Source organism: Pseudorasbora parva, unplaced genomic scaffold, assembly GCF_024679245.1.
Source record: "Pseudorasbora parva isolate DD20220531a unplaced genomic scaffold, ASM2467924v1 scaffold_31, whole genome shotgun sequence".
Lineage (NCBI taxonomy): Eukaryota > Metazoa > Chordata > Actinopteri > Cypriniformes > Gobionidae > Pseudorasbora > Pseudorasbora parva.
This window is the reverse complement of record NW_027125103.1, coordinates 849,805-871,373: the sequence shown is the minus strand read 5'-3', so window position 1 is coordinate 871,373 and position 21,569 is coordinate 849,805. Positions and strand designations below refer to the sequence as shown.

The 21,569-nt window shown below is 43.6% G+C and overlaps 3 protein-coding genes across 3 annotated transcripts; all 3 read left to right on the top strand.

Annotated features, from left to right (window-relative positions):
• Positions 1 to 1,453: 1,453 nt before the first annotated feature.
• On the top strand, positions 1,454 to 10,866 carry LOC137065774 (alpha-2-macroglobulin-like). The gene is made up of 18 exons (XM_067437303.1): positions 1,454 to 1,793; positions 2,745 to 2,839; positions 2,883 to 2,912; positions 3,114 to 3,279; positions 3,365 to 3,449; positions 3,519 to 3,633; positions 3,708 to 3,828; positions 3,915 to 4,264; positions 4,344 to 4,529; positions 4,594 to 4,806; positions 4,885 to 5,023; positions 6,887 to 7,005; positions 9,552 to 9,761; positions 10,057 to 10,178; positions 10,292 to 10,373; positions 10,461 to 10,544; positions 10,617 to 10,722; positions 10,803 to 10,866. Exons 1-18 carry the CDS (start codon positions 1,454 to 1,456, stop codon positions 10,841 to 10,843), a joined length of 2,604 nt encoding a protein of 867 aa, XP_067293404.1. The 3' UTR covers positions 10,844 to 10,866.
• Positions 5,905 to 7,557, top strand: LOC137065794 (alpha-2-macroglobulin-like). Its single transcript, XM_067437321.1, has 6 exons — positions 5,905 to 6,098; positions 6,186 to 6,309; positions 6,376 to 6,497; positions 6,579 to 6,796; positions 6,887 to 7,270; positions 7,364 to 7,557. The coding sequence occupies exons 1-4, from the start codon at positions 6,096 to 6,098 to the stop codon at positions 6,678 to 6,680; spliced, it is 351 nt and encodes a 116-aa protein (XP_067293422.1). The 5' UTR covers positions 5,905 to 6,095; the 3' UTR covers positions 6,681 to 6,796; positions 6,887 to 7,270; positions 7,364 to 7,557.
• Positions 10,867 to 13,451: 2,585 nt separating the features above from the next.
• On the top strand, positions 13,452 to 20,907 carry LOC137065793 (alpha-2-macroglobulin-like). The gene is made up of 34 exons (XM_067437320.1): positions 13,452 to 13,635; positions 13,770 to 13,953; positions 14,024 to 14,180; positions 14,296 to 14,348; positions 14,471 to 14,491; positions 14,590 to 14,755; positions 14,833 to 14,917; positions 14,988 to 15,102; positions 15,178 to 15,298; positions 15,382 to 15,491; positions 15,562 to 15,732; positions 15,811 to 16,038; positions 16,104 to 16,316; positions 16,395 to 16,544; positions 16,768 to 16,929; positions 17,009 to 17,084; positions 17,264 to 17,351; positions 17,435 to 17,660; positions 17,748 to 17,871; positions 17,942 to 18,063; positions 18,145 to 18,196; positions 18,279 to 18,362; positions 18,453 to 18,629; positions 18,761 to 18,836; positions 18,930 to 19,086; positions 19,154 to 19,228; positions 19,299 to 19,461; positions 19,537 to 19,721; positions 19,789 to 20,010; positions 20,076 to 20,197; positions 20,298 to 20,379; positions 20,467 to 20,550; positions 20,623 to 20,728; positions 20,810 to 20,907. Exons 1-34 carry the CDS (start codon positions 13,556 to 13,558, stop codon positions 20,848 to 20,850), a joined length of 4,278 nt encoding a protein of 1,425 aa, XP_067293421.1. The 5' UTR covers positions 13,452 to 13,555; the 3' UTR covers positions 20,851 to 20,907.
• Positions 20,908 to 21,569: the final 662 nt, after the last annotated feature.

The window sequence follows — 21,569 nt, the reverse complement described above, 5'->3', positions numbered from 1 at the left end:
CCAATCAGACGCAGAGCTGCTGACGGTACTCGTCTGTATGACGCTCACTCGCGGGAGGTTTGCAGCCTTGCAGGTGAAGCACAATGTTTCGTTACATTATTTATTTAATAAAACACTGCGAGCGGAAAGTACATTGCTCATTCTTCGGACCAGATCAATTACGCCACATCGCTGCCTGACCTTGATGGTGACGATAAACTGTTTTGAAATAAAATGGCCAAACGTTACGCGATCCCGAAAAGCACCGGAAAAAGTCCTTCTGTTTGGAGGTAAGTAGCCTAATATGTAATGTCACTAAACGTGATTAAAAAGTTGAATGAACATGCACTTGACCTTATCTCGTATATTCTGTTAACAGATTGGGTTCTTCACGAGTTTGCTGTCAGCTCCCTGATGATGTGTAAGCGGCCATCAGACGCAAGTGTAATGAGCAGCTCACCAGAAATTTGAATATAATGTGTAATTTATACTTATGTATAGAGATGGTCAGTGGAATTAGTTCAATGATATGTTTTCCTACATCTTCCAGTGTTAATTTAATGAAAATAATAGTAAGTTAATTTTGTTTAGCTTTGCTGAAACCATGTGAAACCATTTATAAAAATCGTTGGGCTTGTTTAATGAAATGTCTCTTCATTAGTTATGTGTGTTAGATTTGATTTCATTTATTGTAATGTCCTTGAAAACAAATGCATTCAACATTGAGAAAGTAAGTCAGTAAGAAATTCATTAAAATGTAATGTAGCACATTTAAAATACTGTATTGTGTGACATTATGTAATTCAAAGTATTTTGTACAATGTATAGCTAAGTAATAACACATTGTATTGTTATGGACTACAAAGTGTATATTTTTAGTCATTTGAATGAGTCATGGTAAATAAAATATATATTATATTCATAGTACATTGCTTGTGTGTTCTGAATATACTGGTAATTAATTTGTAATTTATTAAAACACAAATAAATTATGCTACAACACAAAGTGTACTTATAATACAAATAAAGTGTACTATAACACGAATAAAGTATACTTATAATACAAATAAAATATACTTAACACAAATAAAATATACTTATAATACAAATAAAGCACATTTAATATCACTAAAGCATGTAATTAGTCATTATGCTTAAAGTGTACTAAGTATACTTAAAGTTGTTCCAATTTAGCACACAAAAGTATACTAAATACACTTAAAGTTGTGCTTTAACACAATTTAATTACAACTTAAATATACTTAGTACAAAATTAGTTGTGTCAAAATAGCTCACTTCAAGTTAACTAGTCATTAACACACTTCAAATATACTGAAAATGAGTCGGCCGCAAGTATACTTAGTATACTTCTTTTTCACTAGGGTGGGGCCGTCTTCCCGTCAAAGTGAACCACAGCGTTGTCAAAGCTTTGGCTCCTTGGACGGGGACAGAGTGGTATCGGAGGGGCGTGCTTATGGGCACGGTTACGAAGTTGAAAGTGGTCTCGACAGATGCCTCCACTCGAGGGTGGAGAGCCCTACACGAGGGCAAGCCGATCTCTGGCCTGTGGACAGAAACAGAGAAACGGCTGCACATAAACTGTCTAGAGATGAAAGCGGTCGCCTTATCGCTGAGAGCCTTCCTTCCACATATAAAGAACCACCACGTCTTGGTTCGTACAGACAACATGTCGGTGGTAGCGTATATAAATCGCCAGGGCGGCCTGCGATCACATTCTCTTCACCACATGGCGAAGCATCTCCTTTTATGGGCAGAGCACAACCTGAGCTCCCTGAGGGCGGCTCACGTGCCAGGTATTCTGAATCTGGGTCCGGATATGTTATCCAGGGGACCCATTCCCCCAGGGGAATGGTCTCTTCACCCGCAAACGGTTCTCTTAACTTGGAACACCTTCGGCAGAGCGAAGGTGGATCTCTTCGCCTCAGAAGACAACACTCACTGCCCAATATTTTTCTCCAAATGCAGGGACGCCCTGGCCCATGTCTGGCCCAGTCTCCCGCTATATGCTTTCCCCCCGATCGCGATGCTGCCGCAAACCATCAAGAAAATCAGGGAGACAGCATCCACGGTGCTCCGATCTGATCCAGCTGTCAGACACAGCCCCATGGCCCATTCCGCTGAGGAAAGACCTCCTCACGCAGGCGAAGGGGAAGATCTGGCATCCCAGTCCCGAACTATGGGCCCTCCACATATGGCCCATCAACTGGGAAACCTCTCTGACAGAGTTATGAACACTATTGCGGAAGCTAGAGCCCCCGCGACTAGGCGGCTCTATACTCTGAAGTGGTCGGAGTTTTCTAACTGGTGTGCCGTCCGAAATATCGACGCACGCTCATGTGAAACAGCAGAAGAGCTCGCTTTTCTCCAAGAGCTACTGGACGCGGGTCGTTCCCCCTCCACGCTCAAAGTTTACGTCGCCGCCATAGCAGCTAACCACGCTCAGATCGCGGGACATTCACTAGGGAAAAGTGAGCTCATTGTACGTTTTATTAAAGGGGCTAGGAGATTGAACCCCCCTCGCCCTCCTTCGGTCCCTATTTGGGACCTCGCGGTGGTTTTAGACGCTATGAAGGGTCCCCCCTTCGAGCCACTCCAGACCGCGACCATAAAGCTCCTCTCTCTCAGGGAACCGAGGTTACGAAAGTTACCGAGTACGTTTCCAGGTCTGTTGTCATGAGACGTCAGGGGTTTTTTTTCTTTCTTTTTTTTCTCTCCCTTGTCTGGTTTGTTGTGTGTTAACTGAGTTTCTCTGCAGGCTCCTCGACTAGTTGGAGAATCTGTGCAGAAGCTGAAGGTGGAAGTTCAAGGGAGTGTCTTCAGAGTGACCAAAGAGAGGAAAGTCATGTTCAGACGTTACCTGCCTTTGACCTTCATCCAAACAGACAAACCCATCTACAATCCAGGACAAACGGGTGAGCAGTGCATGACCCATGGTTGAATATTAGAGTTGTAGAGAATCCATTTACACATGGAGTTGTCTTTCAGTACAATCTGGTGGCAGTGGAGGTAAGAATTTGCTCCAGTGCAAGTCTTTGAATGGAGCTGATGTTTTTCTTGAATGGGTGTCTTTTTTGTTTGTAGTTTTTCCTCTGATCTGTTAGTTGTTTTCATAGGACAATCATAATAACCGGATTGGCCAGTGGACAAACGTTTCCTCAACGGGGTGGATCTTGCAGCTTTCTCACAAGTTAAACCCAGAGGCTCAGATAGGGATGTATACAATAAAGGCTTTTATTGGTGACAGAATGATCTCCCATGTTTTTGTGGTGAAAAAATATGGTAAGTCGTTGTTCCTATAATGTACAGCAGCAGTTCAACGACAGATCTGGGCTCCTAATCTGGGCAAGTTTGTTTCCTGCTTTAGTTTTGCCCAAGTTTGATGTTACCGCAAACACCCCACAGACGTACAGCGTTGCCGCTGTGGGACTGAAAGTTGAGGCTTGTGCCAAGTGAGTAAGGCTTGTATTTTCTTATCTTGCGGATGGTCAATTTTTGATGTTACTTGTGACGTTTCCCAGATACACGTATGGCCAACCTGTACCTGGTCAAGTGCTGGTGGAAGTGTGCCGTGAGCCATTTTCATATGTTGCGGTGCCTGGCGTTACCCGCCGTTGCCTGAATAAAACTGCACAGGTTTGACTCCTGCCTTAGAATGGAGGGTTTTCTTCTGCTTGTCTTAAATTTGACCTCCTTTGTTCTGCTACCAGATGAATGCTACAGTCTGTGCTGTCCTTGTTGTCGACACATCAGTGTTTTTTGGCACTACGCTTGAAAATTATATGCAAGTCACACTACTTGTAAATGTGACCGTCACTGAGGAGGGAACAGGTGAGCTATTGGCTGATCTGAACCAATGGCTGTGTATGGAGGGAGTTGACTTTATTTTTTATTTTTATTTTTTTCTTCCTTCCCAGATGTAGTGATGTCAAAATCTGCAATGGTGTCCATTACATTTGAAGTTGGCAAGGTCACGTTTGTGGACCTCCAAGATTATTTTGAACCTGGATTAACAAATAATGGAAAGGTAAATGTCTCCCTGGTTGCAGAAGCCTTTAAATTGGTTCCCCTTCCTAACCTTGGTCATTTGTACCAGATATCCGTGTCTCGTTTCGATGGGACCCCAATTGCAAGTAAAGCTGTGTATCTCCTGGATGGTACCAGCTGGCCAAACAAACTGCTGCTGAATCTGACCACAAACCAGAACGGACTGGCCACGATCTCCCTCAACACTGCTAATCTTCCAAAAGCTGATCTCAATCTGGTGGTACGATTTGCTCTTTATATTTTGTGACTGTAGACCACTCACCCTTGCAAGAAACCAATTCCATTCACTGTTTCCGCAGGTGAGTGTGACTCCAGTGGATGGTTATGGTTACAAATCCCCATACTTCACTACAGATACGAGGGTTGTTCAACTGACTATAGTGACACTCGAGCAGCCGCTCAAATGTGGTGCTGTGTTTCCAGTGACCGTGAAGTATTCTTTTTTTGGAGAGACTGGCGACTACAGCGCTGATATCGTCTATATGGTGAGTGGACATTTAATTTGTGTGCTGGTCTGTTTGTTCAGCATCTTGTATTGTCTTCTGTCAGGTCCTCTCCAGAGGAGTGATTGTCCTTCATGGATTTCAGAGAGTCAGAGCAAGCGCTTCTAATACTGTCACGAGTGGCTCGGTGTCGTTCCAACTGTCTGTCAGTGTCGCTATGGCTCCAGCAGTGCAGATTCTGGTCTACTGCGTTCTGCCCAGTGAGAATGTAGTTGCAGCTACGGTGTCTTTTGAGACGGAAAGATGTTTCCAAAACCAGGTATGATGTGCGCTAGGATATTTTGGCTTTATGTGGGGAATGGTGACATGCCCTACAGAGCATTGATCCTTGTTCCAGGTGTCTCTACGGTTCTCTCCTGCTACAGCTTTTACTGCTGAGGGAAATGTTCTGACGGTCTCTGCTCAAGCAGGATCTCTGTGTGGCCTTAGTGCTGTAGATCAGAGCGTCCGGATCTTGGAGCCAGGAAGACGCCTGAGTGCTGAAATGGTATCCATGTGCAGTTGCTCTTTAAATCCTTGAGCTTGCTTGACATTCAGGTTCAGCTTTAGAATTTGAGTAGTGCTGACAAACCTAGCTATTATAGGGCTGTTATGATTACAGCAGTGTTGTACCTTGCGCTGTAACGCCTTACATTATAAACTCTGAACATAACATGCCAAAAGGCCTTTAGTGCAATATTTTTACAGAAAGCAATTGTTTCATGGTCCCAGGTGTTTGACTTGCTCCCAGTGCGCTCACTATCAGGTTACCCGTACAGTGTTGAGGATGAACCATGTTTTGGTTTTCCACCCCGTTGAGGCTACAAATCAAGCCTACACAGCATTCAAGGTAGAAAACATTCATAGCCATGTAGTCACTGAATAAGACTCAAGTCAACGACTATTGTTTTGACTCGTTACTATTACAGAGCCTGGGAATGAAGATCGCAACAAATTTTGCTGTACGAGCCCCTCCGTGCCGGCTGTATTCTCGCTTTCCAGACATAGGTTATTTTAGTGAGAATCTCAATGACCTGGTGAACTTGCCTTCAGTTATTGGAGCTTATTCCTCGTTCTTTGTGATATATTCGCATAGTCTGCAGAATAAATATTCTAATATACCAAGAGTGTGTGAAATTGCTTGTCCCTTTCAGTGGTTAATCGTTGTTTTTTTATTACAAGCAAGTGCTGGAGGCGACGCTTCCTCTTCTGATGTGACCATCAGGACTTACTTTCCAGAAACCTGGTTCTGGCAGCTTGCTCAAGTGGGGTTAGTGAAGGATCTTGTTCCTTCTGAAGTACGTATTAGTAAACTCACGAATTCCCCTTTGTTGCTCTTCTGCTGTCCTTCAGAGCCACTGGATCCACACAAGTTCCCCTCGCTGTTCCTGACACCATCACCACATGGGAGACTGATGCGTTCTGCCTGTCCTCAATAGGTTTCGGTCTGGCTCCTCCCGCTCTGCTGACAGTCTTCCAGCCCTTCTTCCTGGAGCTCTCCCTGCCATACTCCATAGTCCGTCTTTTGATCTGAAGGCCACGGTCTTCAGCTATCTGTCCAAGTGTATCATGGTCTGTCATGGTTTATTTACCTTTTATATAATGGATATGTATAGAGAAGGTCCCATCTTTGCTTCATGTGCTCCGTTTCATTGGCAGGTTAAAGTGACTCCAGCTTCATCCACAAACTTCACTCTTACAGAACATCCTGATCCGTACTCATCCTGTCTTTGTGCCAATGGGAGAAAGACCTTCAAATGGGTTCTCTCAGCTCCTGTTCTCGGTCAGTTTTGTACCGGCATTTTCTAAATTTGAAGCGGTGTTGCTCACTTCCTGTCTGTCACCACAGGAACGGTCAATGTGACGGTCAACGCTTCAGCTGAGCCATCCCGCACTCGATGTGGCACTGAGGCCGTGACCGTGCCGTCAAGAGGACGCGTTGACGTTGTCACTCAAAGTCTACTTGTCCTGGTAAGTGTAAAACGGCCTTCAGGAGTTTGACATTGGAACTCGTTCTGCTTTACTGATGTGATGTTTTATTGCTTTTTATAGCCTGAAGGAGTTGAAAGGACAAACACACAGAGCTGGTTACTCTGTCCAAAGGGTTTGTTTGCACTCAATGATTTATCCCTGTTCAGCCAAACATTAGCCTAATGTTCAACGCTGATCCTTTGTTCGGTCTACACGAAGCGTTCTTTCTGAAGACATGACTGTGACACTTCCGAGAAATGTAACTGAGGGATCAGCCAGATGCTCCGTTTCAGTCCTTGGTAAAGCATTTCATGGAGTAGAAAGTGACGCATTATGTTTGGCTGAATAACGTTGTTTCTGATGTGGGCTTTATGCTTATTCCCTTGTAGGGGATATAATGGGTCGTGCACTGAAGAATCTAGATGAGTTGTTACAGATGCCTTCTGGCTGTGGAGAACAGAATATGATCATTCTTGCTCCCAATATTTACGTCCTGCTGTACCTGAAGGTCACGGGCCAACTCACCGCAGCCATTCGAGAAACCGCCACAGGCTACCTTCGAATTGGTATGGATGACCAATCCACTTTAAATGTCTAGGAGCCTAAATGACAAGAAGGTTTAGTCCTGCTCTTCCCCTTAGACTATCAGACTGTCGAACTGCCTGACCAATTTACATGTGGCTTTTGACCTAATCCGGATATCAAGGACAACTGAACTACAGACACGAGGATGGTTCATACAGCACCTTTGGTCATGACAAATCCAATACATGGTGAGCTGCTTCCTGTTCTACTGTTGTGAGTGTATGAGCTGTTATGGCACTTTCGGTTTAAGTTCAGTTTGTCACCACCTTCTTCACGGCCAGGTTGACTGCCTTTGTCCTGAGGTCTTTTGGTCTAGCGGGGCAATTCATCTTCATTGATCCAAATGTCCTGCAGAGTGCAAAGGATTGGTTAAACAGCAAGCAGCGTTCAGATGGCTGTTTCATGCAACAGGGAACTCTGTACCACAGTGACATGATAGACACGTTTTAAGACAATAAACACACAATCGCGGCAATATATGGTTGGTCTGTGTTCTTTATGCCATGTTGGGTGGTTTCATAATAGATTATATTTATAATGCAATGCTATTCCACATAGCTTTTAGCATTGTATATTTTCTGTCAGATTTTTTGACCCGAAGTTACATGAGATCACATATTGTTATATAAAACACTCGACTTATAAATTATAAAGTGATATGAAGCAAGTTTTGAAGCAAGGTTGCTAGGCAACGTGGGGGAGAGGACGCTGGCGTTGTCTGTTCGCCGCTTCTCCACCCACAACAAATCATGTTAATGTACTATTAGATTTACATTTTATTTTATGTCCTTATGTTTGTGACTAGTCTAACAGTCAGAGCTACAATTGGGACTGTTGCTGATTGCTGGCAGCCACTGAGAGGTCGTTGAGAGGTCGTTGTTCGTCGTTTCGCCGTTTTCAACCGCTTCTCTAATGTTTACGTTTGAATTGCTGCGGTTGGTTTCTGGTTTGGAGGACATTTGATGTTTCTCGCCACTGGTGCTCACTGGTGGTCTCCCTTGGGCTTGGGCTGCATGGTGGCTGAAGTTTGCACCGGGCTAGCGTCATCCGGGCTCTCGTCGTCGGCGTCCGGCATGATGTTGGGATGTTCTGCTTCTCGGCTGCGCCGCTGTTCCGTCCTGCATTGCGACCGTGGAGCGGCTTGGACATCTGCGCCGGCCCCGGTGTGTCCACAGAAGTGCCCGGAGGAATGTTCTGCCTCCTGCATGGTGCTGCAGCGATCCCCATCGTTTGAATCATCATGAAGAAGACCCATCATCTGGTCTTCAGCTGTCGTGCCTCGGCGATGTCATCGGGACACTGCCGCTGGGAGAAATCTGAAACATGGAGTGGACCACAGTGTGCTGCGGAGCTAACAGTGTGCTGCGGAGCTAACAGAGACTTCCACCATCAGCTGTTTTCTGTCCACCATCAGCTCTGTTTCTGTTCACCATCAGCTCTGTTTCTGTTCACCATCAGCTCTGTTTCTGTTCTGTTTTCTGTGTTGGTTGATTGTTTGTAGTATTCTATATTTTTACTTGTTATTCAAACCCCCCCCCCCCCCCCCTTTGTTGCACTTTGAGATTCTTCGGAATGAAAAGTGCATTATAAATAAAATCTATTATTATTATTATTATTATTATTATTAAGTTTTGAATAAAACATGATTTTAATCGTATAAATTTAATCGTAAAAAAAATCGCTTGCCCTAGATGCACCTGCCACTGAGTAAATACTTAATTTTTATGAACATTTTCTAAATGTAAAACTACTGAAATGCTTATTTGGACGAAATGCATTCGATAGAGTCTCAGTGGGGGTAAAGTAAGAGGTTTGATTTAGAAATGAGGTTTGAATAGAACAGTTTGAATAGAGAGTCGTTAGTAATTATAATGCAGACAAAAGAATAATAATTAGAGCCACAACCAGTCCGCAGAAGTGTGAATGTGTGCCGGGGAGACAAACTGAATGGGGCAGTTTGCACCTCAAAACAATAGAGGCAATATACTGAATGAAAGCTGAGAAGACATGGCAATAAACATCAGTTGATATTTTAGAGATATCTCAAAATAAAATCACATGAAACGATCTTGTAAAACGTTTAATAACATTCCGAGTTTTAGACTTATCATCTTCAGATCTGAAATACAGTATAACATGGTCAGACTTGTGGCTTTAGCTGTAGTGCATTTCTAGATTCCTCCAAGGCCAACTTCAATTTTATTTTCATAAAGATATTTCATACAAATAAATTTCTAATAACTTTACAAAATTTTGAAGCTTATTATAGATTTTTTTGATTATAAAAAATATTATCATTTTGACTGTACAGTAAACTGCCAGGTGTCTGCTTTCAAATGAGACCATAATTATGCTTTTAGTGCAAAGGATTCACCAACTGTATTTGTTTCAGTCTGAGTATGCATTTCCTAGGATTTTTTTTAAAAGTTGTGATTCAGGTTAACAGGTTAATCTGGTGCTTGTTTTCAGGACACAGTGGTGGCTCTTCATGCCCTGTCCGTGTATGCTGCTCAAGTGTTTAGTTTGGACAGCTCCAGCACCGTTACTGTACAGTCCTCTGTGGTAGGAGGAGACTCTTATAGTTTAACCGTGAATCGGGACAACAGGCTGCTGTATCAGGAGAAACCGCTGAAGAACTTTCCTGGCAAATATAGTGTTAAAGCCTCAGGATCCGTGCAGGTCTGTATCTTCACCTCCTGTGTCTTGTGCAAACCCAGTTTATTAAAAATCTCTCCGTACGTAAAAAAAAAAAAAAAAAAAAATATTTCCCCCTCTATTTCTCCTTTCTTCTTTCCTTTTCTGGTCTTTGCTACTCTGAGCCGTGTACAAATCTTAGTATTTAGGGCACTTTTTGTGTTTCGTTGCCTCTTCTTGACGGATCGCTTCCTGTTCTCCTGAGTTGTAAGTCGCTTTGGATAAAAGCGTCTGCTAAATGCATCAATGTAAATGTAAATGTAAATGTAATGTACTATAGATTGCATGTTTCTACAACATCCCAACACCCGTTAAAGTCACCAGGACACTGAGTGTTGAAGCGGCGGTTAAGGGAGACTGCCAACGGCTGGGAGCCAATCTCAAGTTGAACTTCATAGTGAAGTGAGGATGGCTTTGGCTTGGTTTCCTGAAACCAGCTCTTGTTTGACTCTTGCAAAAGGGAGCTGTGGTGATCCGGTTGACTAAACTACTAATTTCCCCCATTACCCATTCAGATACAACGGTGTAAAAGCAAGCACTAACATGGTTATCGTGGACATTAAGCTCCTGTCAGGCTTCACCGCAGATACGTCACCGGTTTGTGTTCAAGATGATTTAGTCCCAAGATGCTAGAAGCTCCTTCAAATATAATTGTCTGTCTGTAAACTATGGTTTTCCCCTCAGCTTGGATCTCCACCCCAGTCGTTTGCTCCGCTAGTGGAGCGTGTTGACGCAGATGATGATCATGTCCTAGTGTATCTGAAAGAGGTGAGACCTTGTACACTGGGTATATTCACTAGCTGCCATCTTCGAATACTGTTCATCCTTTCGGTCTCGTAGGTTCCCCAAGGAGTCCCCATGAGCTACACTCTTCGGCTGAACCAGGTTCTTGCAGTGAAAAATCTCAAGCCAGCAGTCATCAACATTTATGACTACTATCAGCCAAGTACGCTTTCATCCTAATCGTGCTTTGCTCTGGCTGAACTCACTGAAATTGATCAAGCTCACTTCATGTTCCTCTTTCAGGTGACGCGTTTGAGACCACCTACACGTCACCCTGTCCATGATTTGACTCGGTACTGGCTGCAAGACATGACTCAAATAAAGTTGATTTTATACAATCAGTCTTTGTTGCCTCGTGTGCACTCAAATTGTCTAAAGATTTATGCATGATTACATGGTTTAAAGTTGCCCTAGAATGATTTGAAACAATATTTCAAATTGTCCTGATATCTAAATAGAGGGTATGTGGCTTATTTAAGGTCAGCTTGTCCAGATCCGGTTTTACAGGTCCATTTACAACCCTAGAAATTCTCCCTAGGATCTAATGCTCTGTTTTCGCCTTATTTGGAAGGGCCGTGAATATTAATGCAGAGTTCTGCTCTGATTGGCTGTTTCACTGCACCGCTAACACATCTATACCATCTGTCATGGCAATGATTTGACAATGATAGCTTCTTAACTTTGAATCACGAACTGAACTGGGTACCGTGTAAATATGTTGTTTGTACAGTAGCGTTACCGTTTGACAGTAGAGTCCTGATTTAAAAGTTGCTTGAGTTAGACAAACAAAGTAATGTAGAAGCCACTCAAAATAGTCAGTGTCATGTTTGCTACTCACCTGCTGCAAAATAAACATACTTCAGTCCTCAAATGTATATTTATTTCACAAGTTGGCTAAAGCCTTGTCAAATGACTATTGTTTCAACTTGGATGGTGGAGAAGGTGACGTTAGCTACAAGGATCGAGTGAGCGACCTGTGAGCAACTAAACAGTAGTAGTTAGATCTAGACAACACAGGATATTATTGTAATGTTGTCTTACTAAGAAACTTTCAATTTAATCAGAAATGGGTTCGTCAGTCAAGAAGTGGATACAATCACTACTTACTGTTTGCAGGAATTTGGTTGTTATCGACCCTTTCTTCAAGACACTGAGCGAATCCTGCTTGATATTGTCCCAGGTTAGAAAAAACTCTCCGTGGTGAAATGGGCTTAGCAAACAAACAACTTTGAATTAAATTGTTGCAGTATCCAATAAACATCAACCATGACTGTTGACTTTTTTTTTTTTATCTGTGGGAAGAGGATGAAAAGTCCTCACATCCCCTGCACAGCCTGGAACATGACATTTATTTCCATGATCTGCCGTTTTCGCTATCCTCGCGTGACGCTTGTTTATCTGCTGAATTCCGCCTGAAAATTAACATGGGCTGACATGCAAATCTTAGGGGCGTACATATTAAGGATCCCAGCGATTGCGTCACAGGTGGCGTTAGGTTGAAAATGGACTTTTTTTTCCGTGGTGTTTTTCACAAACAAGATTTACATATAAAGGAGAAGGCAATAGTGTTTGAGACTCACTGTATGTGATGGCCAAGTACTGAACTCTTTTTATTTAACTATGGCAAGGTTAGTTAAATTTTTCATTCTAGGGAACCTTTAACATACAAATTCCTGAACTTAATGTGCATATAAAATAAAGAAATTGACAACATATTCAAGAGATCACGATTTTGGGTTTTTGCAAAGATAAAAAAGGATGCAACGGTCAGATTAGTAGGGTTAAAATGTATTTATTATGCTACAAAGACAAAATAAATGGGCAGCTGTTTCTTAAACAAGACCACAAAATGAGCAAGTTTAAGCCAATATTAATATATAGAAGATAGATGAATTAAACCTGTCACACAAGTTGTCGCGCTTGTGATATCGTCATGGGTCACATGATAACGTCAACATGGCGCATAAAGTGCGGATCGCATTCATACTTAACGAGATCTGGGGTGCTTCCCAATTCTTATTTGTGCAACCTCATTTCCTTTCCTAGCTTCCGAGGAAAAGACGCGAGGGCGGAGGAATTGAATCAAGATATATCCTCGCTCCCTTTAACGTCACTTCAAAGCGGCGTCAATTAATGATGACAGCTGGATTTAGTCGGGATTCTTGAACATTAGAGATAACTATTTATATTGTAAGCTTCAGCCTCCACAAAATACCATATTTGTCCATATTTTAATCAATATTACCAGTTATTATTAACAACGAATTCCAGTTATTAACTGCTTTTTCGTTGTATAATATTAGTTTCTATTTGTTTCTTTCATTTTCTTGTGCTTTGATATAATTCTGCAACTGTCAGGTGTTGTTATTTGACAAAAATTTGTGTCTTGTACATGTAAATATGATTATAAATTAATAAATAAATGTGGCACGATGTGAAGGGGGAGGAGAATTAAAGCTTGCGTCACGTTTAGTCGATAAAACCCTTCCGCAAAGGATACTCCAGTGTATCCTCGCTCATGACTCCTTAGGAGGCATCCTCACTCCTCCATCCTCGACTCCTCACGGTGCAATTAGAGAATTGAGATCTACAAGATGGCTGAGCTCCATCAGTTTCCGGGTCATAGGATGGAGGACGGAGGAGCGAGGAAACGAGGAGGGATATTAAAAAGCACCCCTGAAAATATAGTACCTACTCTTTTAGCACTCGTTAAGTAAGTATTTATTGAAATTGAGCACCTAGTCAATGAGTATGCAGTTCCGAACGCAGCCCGTGTCACTTTGGCAACCCTGTGATTAATTACCGGGGCTCCGCCCTAAATACGCCCTGATTGCCTGTGAGTGCTAATTCAAACTGATCCCAATTATTAAGAGCCTTTCAATAATGTTGCCATCAGAACAAATAATTCAGAGTTAAGCTGTAGAGCAGTGTGAATCTGTACAGAAGTGCTGCAGGTTTTTGAGAGCCTTCTGTGTGGTCTTGGTTGATTTCTCCTCATGGCGGGGAGGGAGGTTTGTGTTTGGAAAGGGCTCCTTTTAGCTCTATTCCTCTTTGCTGTCGATGGACAGAAAAGGCCGTAAGTACCATGGGCTTTGAAGTGAACTGTTTTTTTTTTTTCCTCTCCCCCTTCTCCTTCACAGGTCTCCAACAACTCTGAATCCCTTTCCATGTTCAAGGATTATTTATTTTTTTCCCTTCATGTTTTCACAGATTATTTATGGTGATGTTCCCTGCAGTGACAGAGTCTGGGTCTGATGCCAAATTGTGTGCAAGTCTTCTGCAACCGCAAGAGAGTCTTACAATGACCGTTTCTCTGCTTGATGACACAAACAGCACGACTCAACTTGTGCAGCAGGTTTCTTCTAAGCCATTTCACCGCTGCTTTTGTTTCCAGGTCTGTTATCATGAGACTTGTGGCTTTTTCTTGTCTGGTTTGTTGTATGTTAACTGTAGTTTCTCTACAGGCTCCTAGAGTAGATGGAGAATCTGTGCAGAAGCTGAAGGTGGAAGTTCAAGGGAGTGTCTTCAGAGCGACCGAAGAGAGGAAAGTCATGTTCAGACGTTACCTGCCTTTGACCTTCATCCAAACAGACAAAGCCATCTACAATCCAGGACAAACAGGTGAGCAGTGCATGACCCATGGTTGAATATTGGCGCTGTAGAAAAAAAACACTAGCACCAGTTCTGATAATTTGTGTAATGCTATTTATGTGAGCGTTTGTTGCTGTTTTTGCAGTGAATTTCAGAGTTGTCACCATGGATGCTAAATTTGTGCCTCTTGATCAGATGGTAAGGCCTGACCATAATCAAACTGCAAATTATTCTTATGTGCAGCGTTTTCCTCTTTCTTCACTGACTACTGCATCAGTGTTCTCTTAAATGCCTAATATTCCTGTATTTGTGTCTTGCAGTACAATCTGGTGGCGGTGGAGGTAAGACTTTTCTCCAGTGCAAGTCTTTGAATGGAGGTGATGAAGGTTTTTGTACTCTGTTTGTAGTTTTTCCTCTGATCTGCTAACTGTTTTCATAGGACAATCATAATAACCGGATTGGCCAGTGGACTAACGTTTCCTCAACGGGGTGGATCTTGCAGCTTTCTCACAAGTTAAACCCAGAGGCTCAGATAGGGATGTATACACTAAAGGCTTTTATTGGTGACCAAATGACCTCCCATGTTTTTGAGGTGAAAAAATATGGTAAGTCGTTGTTCCTCTAATGTGCAGCAGTTCAACGACGGATCTGAGCTCCTGTTCAAGTTTGTTTCCTACTTTAGTTTTGCCGAAGTTTGATGTGACCGTAAACATCCCACAGACGTACAGCGTTGCTGATGTGGGACTGAAAGTTGAGGCTTGTGCCAAGTGAGTGAAGCTTTTTATTTTCTTATCTTGTGGTTGGTCAGTTCTAGACGTTAGTTGTGATGTTTCCCAGATACACATATGGCCAACCTGTACCTGGTCAAGTGTTGGTGGAAGTGTGTCGTGAGCCATTTCCATATGTTGTGGTTCCTGGGGTGAGCCGTCGTTGCCTGGCTCAAACTGCACAGGTTTGACTCCTGCCTTACAATGGAGGGTTTTTCTTCTACTTGACTTCAATGTGACCACTTCTGTTCTGCTACCAGATGAATGCTACTGGCTGTGCTGTCCTTGCTGTCGCTACATCAGTGTTTTTTGGCACTGCGCTTGAAAATGATATGCAAGACACATTTCTTGTAAATGTGACCGTCACTGAGGAGGGAACAGGTGAGCTATTGGCTGATCTGAGCCAACGGCTCTCTATGGCGGGAGTTGACCTGTTTGTTAGTTTTTTTGTTTTGTTTTTTCAGCTGTAGTGATGTCAAAATCTGCAACGGTGTCCATTACATTTGAAGTCGGCAAGGTCACGTTTGTGGACATCCCAGATTATTTTGAACCTGGATTAACGATTAATGGAAAGGTAACTTTTATCCCTGGTTGCAGAAGCCTTTACACTGGTTTCCTTTCCTGACCTTGGTCACTCCTACCAGCTATCAGTGTCTCGTTTTGATGGCACCCCAATTGGAAGCAAAGCTGTGTATCTCCTGGATGGTAACAGCTGGCCAAACAAACTGCTGCTGAATCTGACCACAAACCAGAACGGACTGGCCACGTTCTCCCTCAACACTGCTAATCTTCCAAAAGCTGATCTCAATCTGGTGGTACGATTTGCTCTTTATATTTTGTGACTGTCGACCACTCACTCTTGCAAGAGACCAATTCCATTCACTGTTCCCCAGGCGAGTGTGACTCCAGTGGTTGGTTATGGTTACAAATCCCCATACTTCACTACAGATACGAGGGTTGTTCAACTTCTCCGACCCGTTTCTCCTGACAACCCATCATTTAGTGAACTGACTATAGTGACACTCGAGCAGCCACTCAAATGTGGTGCTGTGTTTCCAGTGACCGTGAAGTATTCTTTTGTTGGAGAGACTGGCGACTACAGCGCTGATATCGTCTATATGGTGAGTGGACATTTTAATTTGTGTGCTGGTCTGTTTGTTCAGCATCTTGTATTGTCTTCTGTCAGGTCCTGTCCAGAGGCGTGATTGTCCTCCATGGATTTCAGAGAGTCAGAGCAAGCGCTTCTAATACTGTCACGAGTGGCTCGGTGTCGTTCCAACTGTCTGTCAGTGTCGCTATGGCTCCAGCAGTGCAGATTCTGGTCTACTGCGTTCTGCCCAGTGAGAATGTAGTTGCAGCTACGGTGTCTTTTGAGACGGAAAGGTGTTTCCAAAACCAGGTATGATGTGCGCTAGCATATTTTGGCTTTATGTGGGGAATGGTGACGTGCCTTACAGAGCATTGATCCTTGTTCCAGGTGTCTCTACGGTTCTCTCCTGCTACAGCTGTTCCTGCTGAGGGAAATGTTCTGACGGTCTCTGCTCAAGCAGGCTCTCTGTGTGGCCTTAGTGCTGTAGATCAGAGCGTCCGGATCTTGGAGCCAGGAAGACGCCTGAGTGCTGAAATGGTATCCATGTGCAGTTGCTCTTTAAATCCTTGAGCTTGCTTGACATTCAGGTTCAGCTTTAGAATTTGTAATGCTGACAAACCTATGCTATTATAGGGCTGTTATGATTACAGCAGTGTTGTACCTTGCGCTGTAACGCCTTACATTATAAACTCTGAACATAACATGCCAAAAGGCTTTTAGTGCAATATTTTTACAGAAAGCAATTGTTTCATGGTCCCAGGTGTTTGACTTGCTCCCAGTGCGCTCACTATCAGGTTACCCGTACAGTGTTGAGGATGAACCATGTTTTGGTTTTCCACCCCGTCGAGCTGTTGAGGCTGCTGTAGGGAGGATTTATCCTCCCTACACTGTTCCTACAAATCAAGCCTACACAGCATTCAAGGTAGAAAATATTCATAGCCATGTAGTCACTGAATAAGACTCAAGTCAATGACTATTGTTTTGACTCGTTACTATTACAGAGCCTGGGAATGAAGATCGCAACAAATCTTGCTGTACGAGCCCCTCCATGCCGGCTGTATTCTCGCTTTCCAGATGGTAGGTTATTTTAGTGAGACTGTCAATGACCTGGTGAACTTGCCTTCAGTTATTGGAGCTTATTCCTCATTCTTTGTGATATATTTGCATAGTCTGCAGAATAAATATTCTAATATACCAAGAGTGTGTGAAATTGCTTGTCCCTTTCACTGGTGAATCGTCGTGTTTTTTTTTACAAGCAAGTGCTGGAGGCGACGCTTCCTCTTCTGATGTGACCATCAGGACTTACTTTCCAGAAACCTGGTTCTGGCAGCTTGCTCAAGTGGGGTTAGTGAAGGATCTTGTTCCTTCTGAAGTACGTACTAGTAAACTCACGAATTCCCCTTTATTGCTCTTCTGCTGTCCTTCAGAGCCACTGGATCCACACAAGTTCCCCTCACTGTTCCTGACACCATCACCACATGGGAGACTGAGGCGTTCTGCCTGTCCTCAATAGGTTTCGGTCTGGCTCCTCCCACTCTGCTGACGGTCTTCCAGCCCTTCTTCCTGGAGCTCTCCCTGCCATACTCTATAGTCCGTGGGGAGTCTTTTGATCTGAAGGCCACGGTCTTCAGCTATCTGTCCAAGTGTATCATGGTCTGTCATGGTTTATTTACCTTTTATATAATGGATATGTATAGAGAAGGTCCCATCTTTGCTTCATGTGCTCCGTTTCATTGGCAGGTTAAAGTGACTCCAGCTTCATCCACAAACTTCACTCTTACAGAATATCCTGATCCGTACTCATCCTGTCTTTGTGCCAATGGGAGAAAGACCTTCAAATGGGTTCTCTCAGCTTCTGTTCTCGGTCAGTTTTGTACCGGCAGTTTCTAAATTTGAAGTGAACGGTGTTGCTCACTTCCTGTCTGTCACCACAGGAACGGTCAATGTGACGGTCAACGCTTCAGCCGAGCCATCCCGCACTCGATGTGGCACTGAGGCAGTGACCGTGCCGTCCAGAGGACGCGTTGACGTTGTCACTCGAAGTCTACTTGTCCTGGTAAGTGTAAAACGGCCTTCAGGAGTTTGACATTGGAACTCATTCTGCTTTACTGATGTGGTGTTTTATTGCTTTTTATAGCCTGAAGGAGTTGAAAGGACAAACACCCAGAGTTGGTTACTGTGTCCAAAGGGTTTGTTTGCACTCAATGATTTATCCCTGTTCAGCCAAACATTAGCCTAGTGTTCAACGCTGATCCTTTGTTCGGTCTACAGGAAGCGTTCTTTCTGAAGACGTGACTGTGACACTTCCGAGAAATGTAATTGAGGGATCAGCCAGATGCTCCGTTTCAGTCCTTGGTAAAGCATTTCATGGAGTAGAAAGTGACGCATTATGTTTGTCTGAATAACGTTGTTTCTGATGTGGGCTTTATGCTTCTCCTCTTGTAGGGGATATAATGGGTCGTGCACTGAAGAATCTAGATGGGTTGTTACAGATGCCTTCTGGCTGTGGAGAACAGAATATGATCATTCTTGCTCCCAATATTTACGTCCTGCTGTACCTGAAGGTCACGGGGCAACTCACTGCAGCCATTCGAGAGACCGCCACAGGCTACCTTCGAATCGGTATGGACGACCAATCCACTTTAAATGTCTAGGAGCCTAAATGACAAGAAGGTTTAGTCCTGCTCTTCCCCTTAGGCTATCAGACTGTCTAACTGCCTGACTAATTTACATGTGGCTTTTGACCTAATCAGGATATCAAGGACAACTGAACTACAGACACGAGGATGGTTCATACAGCACCTTCGGTCATGACGAATCCAATACATGGTGAGCTGCTTCCTGTTCTACTGTTGTGAGTGTATGAGCTGTTATGGCACTTTCGGTTTAAGTTCAGTTTGTCACCACCTTCTTCACGGCCAGGTTGACTGCCTTTGTCCTGAGGTCTTTTGGTCTAGCGGGGCAATTCATCTTCATTGATCCAAATGTCCTGCAGACTGCAAAGGATTGGTTGATCAGCAAGCAGCGTTCAGATGGCTGTTTCATGCAACAGGGAACTCTGTACCACAGTGACATGAAGGTGCCTTATACGTTTCTTAATGCTCGAACCAATAGACTTGGTATGTTCTAAATCTTTTGTTTTTTAGGGGGGAGTTGGCGACCACGTGACCATGACTGGCTACGTTGTGGCGTCATTGCTTGAATTAGGCGTCCCTGCCACGGTAAAACATCTCGTAGTTGTATGTGTTCCTTGCAGGTGACCTTGCTGCCTGACGCTTACTTTGATTTCAGGATCCCGTCATTACCAACGCTCTGTCCTGCTTGAGGCCTGTCATTGGGAACCTGGGAAACACTTATGCCACGGCTCTGCTTGCCTACACCTTCAGTCTAGCTGGAGAGACCACCACTCGATCTCAGCTTTTAACTACCTTGGACAACCTTGCCATTTCTGAAGGTGACATTTACACCAGCCTCTTGATATTGGTTATCGCCTTTGCCATCAACTTTCTCCCCTCCATCTCCTCCTAAGGCACTAAGCTCCATTGGTCCCAGACGACATCTGGTGATACTCTAGCGGTTGAGATCAGCGCTTACGTGCTGTTAGCGGTTCTCGCTGTTCAGCCTCTCACGACGGCTAATCTGGGCTATGCTAACCGCATTGTCAACTGGCTGGTGACCCAGCAGAATCCCTATGGAGGCTTCTCCTCGACACAGGTGCCTCTGACTACCAAACATGAGCACGCTCATTAAGTGGGGTTTTTAATCTGGTGCTTGTTTTCAGGACACTGTGGTGGCTCTTCATGCCCTGTCTGTGTACGCTGTTCAAGTGTTTAGTTTGGACGGCTTCAGCACCGTTACTGTACAGTCCTCAGTGGTAGGAGGAGACTCTTATAGTTTCACCGTGAATCGGGATAACAGGCTGCTGTATCAGGAGAAACCGCTGAAGAACGTTCCTGGCAAATATAGTGTTAAAGCCTCAGGATCCAACTGTGTGTCTGTGCAGGTCTGTATCTTCACCTCCTGTGTCTTGTGCAAATCCAATTTCTTAAAAAGCTCTCCGTACTATAGATTGCATGTTTCTACAACATCCCAACACCCGTTAAAGTCACCAGGACACTGAGTGTTGAAGCGGCGGTTAAGGGAGACTGCCAAAGGCTTGGAGCCAATCTCAAGTTGAACTTCATAGTGACGTAAGGCTATCTTTGGCTTGGTTTCCTGAAACCAACTCTTGTTTGACTCTTGCATTGATCCTGTTGACTAAACCACTTATTTCCCCCATTACACATTCAGATACAACGGTGTAAAAGCAAGCACTAACATGGTTATCGTGGACATTAAGCTCCTGTCAGGCTTCACAGCAGATACGTCACCGGTTTGTGTTCAAGATGATTTGGTCCCAAGATGCTAGAAGCTCCTTCAAATATAATTGTCTGTCTGTAAACTATGGTTTTCCCCTCAGCTTGGATCTCCACCCCAGTCGTTTGCTCCGCTAGTGGAGCGTGTTGACGCAGATGATGATCATGTCCTAGTGTATCTGAAAGAGGTGAGACCTTGTACACTGGGTATATTCACTAGCTGCCATCTTCGAATACTGTTCATCCTTTCGGTCTCGTAGGTTCCCCAAGGAGTCCCCATGAGCTACACTCTTCGGCTGAACCAGGTTCTTGCAGTGAAAAATCTCAAGCCAGCAGTCATCAACATTTATGACTACTATCAGCCAAGTACGCTTTTTTTCCTAATCGTGCTTTGCTCTGGCTGAACTCACTGAAATTGATCAAGCTCACTTCATGTTCCTCTTTCAGGTGATGCGTTTGAGACCACCTACACGTCACCCTGTCCATGATTTGACTCGGTACTGGCTGCAAGACATGACTCAAATAAAATTGATTTTATACAATCAGTCTTTGTTGCCTCGTGTGCACTCAAATTGTCTAAAGATTTATGCATGATTACATGGTTTTAAAGGTGCCCTAGAATGATTTGAAACAATATTTCAAATTGTTCTGATATCTAAATAGAGGGTATGTGGCTTATTTAAGGTCAGCTTGTCCAGATACGGTTTTACGGGTCCGTTTACATCCCTAGAAATTCTCCCTAGGATCTAATGCTCTGTTTTCGCCTTATTTGGAAGGGCTGTGACTATTAATGCAGAGTTCTGCTCTTATTGGCTGTTTCACTGCTCAGCTAACACATCTATACCATCTGTCATGGCAATGATTTGACAATGACAGCTTGACTTTGAATCGCGAACTGAACTGGGTAGTGTGTAAATGTTGTTTGTACAGTAACTTTACAGTTTGACCGTAGAGTACTGATTTAAAAATTGCTTGAGTTAGCCAAACCAAGTGGTGTAGAAGCCACTCAAAATAGTCAGTGTCATGTCTACTACTCACCTGCTGCAAAATAAACATGCTTCAGTTCTCAATGGTGGAGAAGGTGACATTAGCTTCAAGGATTGAGTGAGCGCTCTAAGCAACTAAACAGTAGTAGTAGTGTTGTTGGCTTCTAAACTGTGTTAATGATGAAATGTAGGCTAATTTAGATTTCACTCCGTCAAAAGGG